General features: G+C 33.5%; 1 protein-coding gene across 1 annotated transcript; it reads left to right on the forward strand.

Moving 5' to 3' along the window:
* The first annotated feature begins 1,085 nt into the window (after window positions 1-1,085).
* LOC110722683 lies at window positions 1,086-7,827 on the forward strand. Its single transcript, XM_021901961.1, has 4 exons — window positions 1,086-1,694; window positions 1,807-2,205; window positions 5,252-5,379; window positions 7,046-7,827. The coding sequence occupies exons 2-4, from the start codon at window positions 2,106-2,108 to the stop codon at window positions 7,502-7,504; spliced, it is 687 nt and encodes a 228-aa protein (XP_021757653.1). The 5' UTR covers window positions 1,086-1,694; window positions 1,807-2,105; the 3' UTR covers window positions 7,505-7,827.
* The last annotated feature ends 1,113 nt before the right edge of the window (window positions 7,828-8,940 follow it).

Here is an 8,940-nt window from a genome sequence, read left to right on the forward strand (position 1 = left end):
ACGACTTATTAGAAAAATAACAATGCCCGTAGATAACTTTTTACCGAATAATCAATGACCTAATGGGAAAAGAGTCTTCCTCTCTCTAATAATCCACCATATAAATTAGTTAAATCATTGATCTTGTGGTCTATGTTAAGAGTGTGTTATAATAGCCATAACCTTCCTAATTAGTCCTGTCTCTTTGACAAGGAAAACAAGTAGTATATAGTACTTCTAGTATGTCATTTGTCCTAATCATTTTCTCAAGAGAATTAAGTCATTTTTTTTTATTTTTTTTGAAGGATAGAATTAAGTCAAGTTTATATCAATTGAACTTAGAAATTCTGAAGAAAAAGGAGGATGAAATGTAAGCCAAGTGTTTGGTAGTTAAGTATATATAAGGTGGTGAGCCATTAATTAATTAATACAAGTACTGATATTCACATAATAAAAATGGTTAATTAATCTAATAAAATTCTATTGTGCTACGTGAACAAATCTCAGGTGAAATGGTATACGTGTCTCTCGTGAGCCTCGTGGTATATGTTTGGTGAGTAGTTTTTAGTTTTGTACGTGAAATTATTTTGTACATACTATATCTACGATGTGAAAAGACGAAAAGGTTGGTATACATAATTTTCTATAGTTTGTTACTACCTACATAATTTGCCCTAAGATGGAATGTTACATGTTCTATATTACTAATATTATTATAACTTTCATAAAGAGGCAACTCAAACAAACATGCATTTATCTTAATTGGTCCATTCTTACCAAATGGGTGTGGTTTTTTGTGCTCTAATTTATAAGACTACTTCGATCGAGTGACTCACTGTTTTCTCTAGAAATACTACTTTTCAGCCCACGTAAGAGCAATATTAGCGAAAAGTCTTAAGTTAAGATAAATGACAAAATCCACAGTTCCGCAATAAAATGTGTCCAAGCTTGGTTTATTCGTTAACTCTCGAGAAGTTACTTCTATTAACGACTCCATAATAAAATGTGTCCAAACTTAGTAATTTATATTCATATTTTTAAACTCGAGAAGTTACTCCTATTAAAGTATTAATGGTTAACCTTGGAATAAATACGAAAAACCAGGCCTGTTGGACAACCATACAAATTAATGGACAACCTTGGAATAAATACGAAGGCATCCTCCAGGCAAGACAGTTTGGTACATCATTGGAGATTTGTACGGATAGCTCATTTCTTAGCCCAAAAGGCTAGGAAGGAAAAATGGGTAAGAGCCCAAAAAAAAGCCCAAAAACCGAATCTATTTCGTCTACACCAGGCCCATTAGACAATTTTATTTGAAGGCTTGAAGCCATTAAAAAAAGAAAAAAAATCAAGATCAATAACCTTCTTCTTGATGTTGACAATCTTAAATTTTTCAGAAAATGCTTCCCATACACTCTCTTCCACTTACTTGTATTTTTACTTGTTGAAAATCATGAGAATTAAAATGAATCCTTCTGCTTTTCAAACTTTTCGATCATAATTCTATCTGTATATAGCATTTATATTTCTGGGTCCATTTTTTTAAATAAAAATTTGAAATTGGTCTTGATTGAATGTTACACAGTAATCCAGGAATTTTCAGGTAAATTAAGCAAATGGGTACTGCTCAATTTTGGAAAAGATTTATTCTTTTAAGTAATTTTTTGTTGCTGCTGCTCTTTCTAGTGGATTCATCTGATGCCGAGTTCAAGGTAAAATTTTCCCTTTTTATATCAATTAGTTGATTTTGTATACTTGTATATATTGTTGGTTGCTCAATTGTTAGATTTTATAGTAATATTGTGTGTGTTTTTTGTAATTTAGGTCAAAATTCCTTTAATAGCTAACAATAATGGTACTAGAAATTCAAATAAGCAAGTGAACAAGGAAGAACAATTAGAAAATTCAAATGGGGTTTTTCAGAAAGATCTTGGAAGTAGCAATATTAGTGAATCATTACAGTCTAAAGATGTTCAGGATCAGGAAATTCATGATGGTAGTAGAAAGGATGAATCCAAGAATAAGGGTGATGAGAGTGGCAACAACTTAGAAGGGTTAGGAGAAGTTGATTTTAAAAGTGAGGTTAAAAGAGATGGCAATGAAGATTCAAATGGCTCCTTGATATGGAGAAGGAGAAGTCACGAGACGACGAATGTGATCCATCTAACATGTGTGTTGACCCAAAGAAGAATTTAACTGCCTGTTTAAGAGTTCCTGGAAATGGTGAGTTTTGTTTGATTGAATGTTGGCATTTGAAATTCAATTGGTGTGAAATGTTTCTTGTTTGTTGATTGATGACTTGGCATTGTTCCATATGCAGCAAGTTTGCTTTTCATTGCTTTAATTCATCACAATAATTGTCTCATAAAGCTTAATTGGGAATTTGGGACTACATCTTAAATAAATTTGCGAATTTGTACATCGTATTTTTAATATTTTGATTTCTGTATGTTCTCAAGCATAATTATGTTGGTGGAGCTGCTGTAGAGAAAAGCTGGTGCTAAGGAAAATGATTTTTCCTGCACCTAAGTTTGGTGTTTGGTCGGTCTTGTTAAGGATACATTACAATTTATAATGAAGAATCACCATTAATTGGGTGATTTAGCAAATCAGAGTTGGGCACTAAAGCCTTGTGAGAAATTTAAATGTGGCTTTTAGATTATCTAAGTGATCACTCGTTGCTTTTCCTTTGGTGATTTAAGTTGCCCTTTTTAGAGGTGGGGGGACAAGGGGAGTGAGAAAGAAATCATATTTGCTGATGCAAAGTAACAGGATTCTTAACTTGTTTGAATGTAATAGTTGTTGTCACTTGTGAGCACACATGCTTCATTTATGTAATCTGAGCTTCTTTGTGAAGCTTAGTTTGAAAGCAAAATGTCTGAATTCATTAAGGGAATGTTGCCTGATTGTAGGTAATTCGAAGTTTATAATAAGTTATCAGCCCATAGATGAAGGATTCGATGAGTATAGTTGAAAACCATATTGTAATTTGGTATTTCCAATATTAATATCTACATAAGAGAATCCAGCAGTCTTGCCAAAGGTTAGGATATTGAATGAAGACATTTTTATGTCTCACAAAGAAGCTCTTTTCATTATACATGTGATTTTAAAGTAGAATAAATAAGAAGCGCAGGGAGTTTAGGGGGGGGGGCTTAATTTGATTATCTGTTAGTAAGGCTTCATTCTTCACTTGAAATCTCTTGACGTGTACTTATGTGTATTTTAAAACCTTAGATTAAACTAAATGAACTAGCCGAATCATATTTGATGTTGTAAACGAACTTTGTTAGCCCTCATCCTTTGTTTAAAGGTAAAAAATATAGTCAATGCGTTCATTATTGCTCTATAGTCCTAAGTCAAAGAACAGTTTGTTCACTTCCATTGAATGAACCAAGTTATTTGGTGTTCAAAGCTTAGTAAACTAGTGTGCTGCACTAACTTTAGTATCGTATCATAATCGGTACCAATGTACCATTGTATTGTTTTCTCGTTCAGGCTATTTGATGAGTCTCATAAATAGCCTACAAGGTCTGCAACCATTTGTTTCAGTACAATAATTGATGTTTCCATCCTATGAGCCTTTAGATATCATAATATAAGCTTAGAATTTTGGTTTGGATCCTAATGGAAAGTCATATTTTGTTTTACATGTTTTGTGGGAGGGAACAAATTAGACTTTGTTAATTGCTTTAGATTAGTTAATACTTTGTTTGATGGGCCTTGTGGCTCCAATTTGAGCTAGCTAGCTAGTTAGGCTAATTTGAGCATTAAGTCGTTTACTAACTAAGTTAGGCTATAAGTTGAGTTAAAATCTTATATTTTACTGTTTCCTATCCCTAGTTGGGGTAAGGACCAAGTATTATGATATTTGGATATACAAAGATTCACTCTTCTTTGAAGATGGATAATTGTGAATAGAACTTGTGTGTTTAGCCTTTTGCTATAACATTGAATATCAAAATCAGGAGTGAATTCAGAGTAGAGTTTTTCTCTCTTTATCAGAGATTCAGTGGGTTACAAAAATTTTATCCTGGAAATCTTTAAAGGAACATCAGGCTCCATAGCACTGTTAAATATGCGTCCCAAGCCCTGTGAAACTCTTTTGGCCCTTAAGAAATTTGATTCCCAGCCTAAGATTGTCTGCCAATGGAAGCCATAACTCGAATTGACAAGGTGTTGATAAATTATCCTTGACTGTTGAACAGCCTCCCATGATATCCGGGGATGTGTTAGAACCAACAATGATTTGTAAACTGATCCAAACAATAGGTCCTGGTCACAAGACAGTAAGGCAGGCTACGCACATAAGCCTTCCCTGAAGTTGTAAGAAAAGTCTCATTGGAGTTTCCTAGTAGCTTAAAATACCATATGTGACACAACATTCAAGATTAATCTCCTCGATAGACCATAAACCATTCTCTTCCAACTTTTTACAAAGGCCCATAGAAAAACTCGAATTGAATTAAAGCTTCTGAAATTCCCAAATTGCCTTTTTAGATTGGCTTCATATATCATCAATAAACATCATGTGCCCTATTTACCATGGAATTCATCAGCAATAAGTCAAACTTATACGATCCCTCCAAGGGACAGCTAAACATATCATCAAGAATTATAGGATGTTCTCTGTAGGTTGTGCATTTGACAATTACAATAACTCGTGCACATAAGACTCTTTTTGGAGGCTGCTGGTGAAGATTAATGAAAATTAGAAGAATTCTCCTTAGATCCCATCGAACCTTATAAGTTGCTGAGGATCATATGTGGTAGGAGTGTAGGACCGTAGGAGTTAGGAACAAGATGGCAATTAATGTTAATCCTAGAATATCCCACTTTGATGCCCATAGGGGGCCTTCTTGGCTTCAGTTGAAAATCTCAAAATAAATTCGCTCTCGGGTTGTCTAGTATACAATATAGTGAAATCACTGAAATGTGATTCTAGAATAAAGATTGATTGTGCATTTGTGCTATGCAAATGCTACCAAGCCTATTACACGTGTGCTGGATCATATTGGTAATTACATACATGAAGTTCTTCATTAAATTAAAAATTAATACATGGAGTTGGTTGCCTCTACTCTTTCATAGTCTGTGCAAGAGGTGCTAGCTATGCCATTTTGGTAGTTGCTTGCAATGCATATTTGTTGCATGCATATTGACTTGATCTCAAGCATTTATGCCCCTTGGGGTCAATGCGTCATCATGTTTTAGCTTCCGTTGTGGTTATCGCTATTTGAAATATATGTTATTTCTTGAAAATTTTCAGATTCTCCAGATCTCTCACTCCTGATTCGGAATAAAGGATCAGAGCCTGTAACTGTCACAATCACAGCTCCTGAATTTGTTCAGCTGGAGGAAACAAAAGTTCAGCTTCAACAAAAAGAAGACAAAAAGGTAAATTAAATTTATGAAAATTTCTTCGGTTGCTTGTCAATATTATCAATGGCGGGTCTAGGAAATTAATGGGCTCAGAAATAACATAAGAAGAAATGTTACATCTGTTGCACATTAGTTTGAATGCTCATCTGTGCACAAAGTCTTGATAGGTTAGTTGTGGTTGCCCGTTGGTTTATGCTTCTTATCTGTAGTAAAATTAATTGAAAAGTAGATGTGATGGAAACAGTGGGGTACAAAATATATGTAAATTGTATATAGATGTAAAAGGAGATACTAGATCCATAAAGAGTTTTACTCGGTAAGAAATGATTTATATAATACCTCTGTTTCAAATTATTTGCAACAATTAGACATTTTCTACTCACACTTTATGTCAAATCGTTACATGAGACCATGCCAGAACTTAAAGGAGTGTTCAACCTATATACAAACGAAAAAAAAGGAAGTGCTCAAATTATTTTAGGCCATAGGGATTACAACAACCAAAAAAAAAAAAAAAAAAAGAAATTTATCTTAGTCCAAATTCCTAAATAACATACTTCGTATAGTTTTGGGAAGCAATGTGCAGTCACAATTTGAAAAGCTTCAAATACAAGGCAAAATGATTCTTTCAAAGTGAGGTTTTAGGTGGGAGGGGGGTTATAAAATCGTGAAACGAAGGATTTTTTTTTTTCCAAATAGGTATAGCTGATCTAATTCACAACCTTAGAAAAGTGTAACACGCAAACTGAAGGCTCAACTTTCCACTGAGCTGCCTTGTATAAGAGTGTTGTTGCTCAAAGTTGTTATTATCAAATGTCGCAATTTTTCATCCCAATAATTCATAGGTTCATATGGTGTTCCTGTAATTTACCTAGTTGAAAGATGTCCTGGTCAAGAGATGAAATTGTATATGAAATTGATTACTCATATTTTAGCTACTCGTTTAAAGTTACTCCAGGTTGTCATGTATGCTAGTTTCTAAGCTTGCTTGGCCAGTAAGCTGTTGACTACAGTTTTCAGTCCATCTTGGTGACTTACTGCCTTTTTCTTGGAGTGAAATGAAGCAGGCTCAGTATTTGATTAGAAAATCAAAGACAGCAAATCTCAAATTCTTGCCAATTATGATTTTTAAACAGTACTATATTTTATGAAAATTTGTAAATTTTCTGGTCTAGAGACTCTGGACTATTTTAATCCTAAAGAAGTAATTGTCTTCTTGTTTGACAGATTTTCTATTTTTAAGTGTTGTTATAAAATAATCCCATGTTATGTCTATCAGCATTCCCCCTTCTTTCTCTGACTATAAAAATCTATTTGTTTGCTCTTATTTCCTTACCTGATAACATGTATTTATTCATTATCATCAGAAGTTTATATACAATGACCAAATCCAATTTTTGTTCTGTAACCTTTGTCACATTGCCTTTGTTACAAATGATTCATGAACAAAGACCCACCAGGATAATTCTAGGTTGTTAGACTCTGGACACATTGTCAAGTCTATTATTTCATGATATTTTGCTGATTTGTAACGTTGATTTTTATTCTTCATACATTGAAGTGGTCTTAAAAAAAGTCGTATTTGACAGAAAAGAGAAACAATGCATTTAAATGCCTTGTGGCTTTAATGTACAATTCATCATGTTTTTGATCTCTTGTAACCTTTTTTTTTTTTTTGCAGGTTAAGGTAACTGTGACATATGAGGCATTGGATAGCTTAATATTGTTGACAACAGAGAATACCCGCTGCACCCTTGACTTCAAGGAGTTGATTCCACGCGATTCTAGAATAGAAGCCCGTTATGTTTTCAAGTTCAGATATTTCAGCAACTTGACCAAGATTCAGTGCATGGTACTCTTAACCCTGTCTGCATTTTTGGTATTTGGATCTGCTTGGATGTGTTCTGGCATGTGTAAGAAGCTCTATCAAGGAAACGGGTATCAAACCATCAACATGGAACTACCACTGTCAGTAGTGTCAAAACTAGGTCCAGAGAAAGATGATAGTTGGGACGACAGTTGGGATGACCACTGGGATGACGAAGAGGCACCCAAAACTCCATCATTGCCTGTTACACCAAATCTTTCATCTAGGGGACTTGCTTCTCGACGCCTTAACAAGGAAGCTTGGAAAGATTGATTTCGCTCTACACCTCATTTTTGTTATAGTTACATATGCCAAAGATGGATGAAGTAGAAGTTTTTTTTTTTTTTTTTTTTTTGAGGTTACATAGTAATTTATTAAATTTTTGCGTTTCTTTTTCCTTATGTCAATTACTTCATATGTATTACATTCTAGACGATGAATTTGAGTTGAAACACCGTGACAAGTCGAGAATTCATTGTAGCAAGTTGTAAAAAGAAAAGTTTATGTATGTGTAACATTGTAACTTTGTTTCTATACTTATTATTCACCCCAAAAATAAGGGGAATAGGAAGAAATTTTCCATTTTTTACTGAAAATGTCATGGGGTCCTGGTTGATGAACGCACGTGTATGTTGTGGACCTAAGTGGGCTGTAATTGACCCACACCAATTTGACATAATGAGGTGGGCCACGACCCAAATTATTTAGCCTTAACAACTTCTATGATTGAAGTGGGCCAATTTTGAACGTTGTACATTGTTTTGGGCCGTTCCTCACGTGCAAATGTAGTGGGCCTTAAGGATTTCAAGATCAAACTGTTTGGCCTTATGCGGTGCTAGTCAAGACGTCCATTATGATTGTGAAGGTTACAAGAAACATGTTAAATCATGAGATACTGTATATAGTTTAGGTGTAGAGTCACAAAATTAAAATGATTTAGATGATATTTGATATTAGGTTTTGGATGCTAATATATTGTGTTCTTTGTACTTAGTTATGTACAAATAAAGACTATATAACAACTGTAACCTAAATATCGGACTATATTCGATAATGTTAGAGAAACAAATTTCAAGGATAACAATAGTCAAATTTTAGTAACTATGTTGTAAAATGTAAGTTACCTAAAATATTGATTGTAAACTTTGATCTCTAGATGGATGGATCATATATTCCATCGTCTTGAGAGTGAGTGATAACTTAGGTGGTTAGAGTTTTCCTTCCAATTTCAAGGAATTTTGGAATCGGTTTTCATCACTCGTCCTTGTAGCTCTAAAAATACAAAAAATAAAAAAAATTAAAAAGCACCTTGATTGTTGGTGGAAATTAAGCTATTTTGATTTTCATATGTATATTATACTCAGTTGAGATTTGGTAATTATAAATTTTCAAATTCAAAATAATTTACATTTTTACATGAAGAGACTAAGGTATAATACCTCCGGGTTTTTTTTTTTTATTATTATTGACACGTTTTGAGCTTAGCACTATTCTCTCACTCCCCTTTGATTGTGTTTTGTACTTTATACGTTCCCTTTGACTGTGCTTTGTGTTTTATACTTAATAAAAATATAATCACGTGAGATCTTGTTAGATTCGTCGTCATGATATAAATTTTCAAAATATCAACTTTTCATAATTTTTACTTATTGTTAATTTAAGATAGTAATGATTAAATTTATGCATTGATAACGTGACTAAAAAAACAT

Source organism: Chenopodium quinoa, unplaced genomic scaffold (genome assembly GCF_001683475.1).
Source record: "Chenopodium quinoa cultivar QQ74 unplaced genomic scaffold, ASM168347v1, whole genome shotgun sequence".
Taxonomy (NCBI): Eukaryota; Viridiplantae; Streptophyta; class Magnoliopsida; order Caryophyllales; family Amaranthaceae; genus Chenopodium; species Chenopodium quinoa.

What these genes read in the sequence shown, in the direction of transcription:
- LOC110722683 (XM_021901961.1), top strand. Translation starts at nt 2,106, where the DNA reads ATGGAGAAGGAGAAGTCACGAGACGACGAATGTGATCCATCTAACATG. An exon ending in TTTAAGAGTTCCTGGAAATG is followed by an intron (nt 2,206 to 5,251) that starts GTGAGTTTTGTT and finishes GAAAATTTTCAG; the next exon opens with ATTCTCCAGATCTCTCACTC. An exon ending in AACAAAAAGAAGACAAAAAG is followed by an intron (nt 5,380 to 7,045) that starts GTAAATTAAATT and finishes TTTTTTTTGCAG; the next exon opens with GTTAAGGTAACTGTGACATA.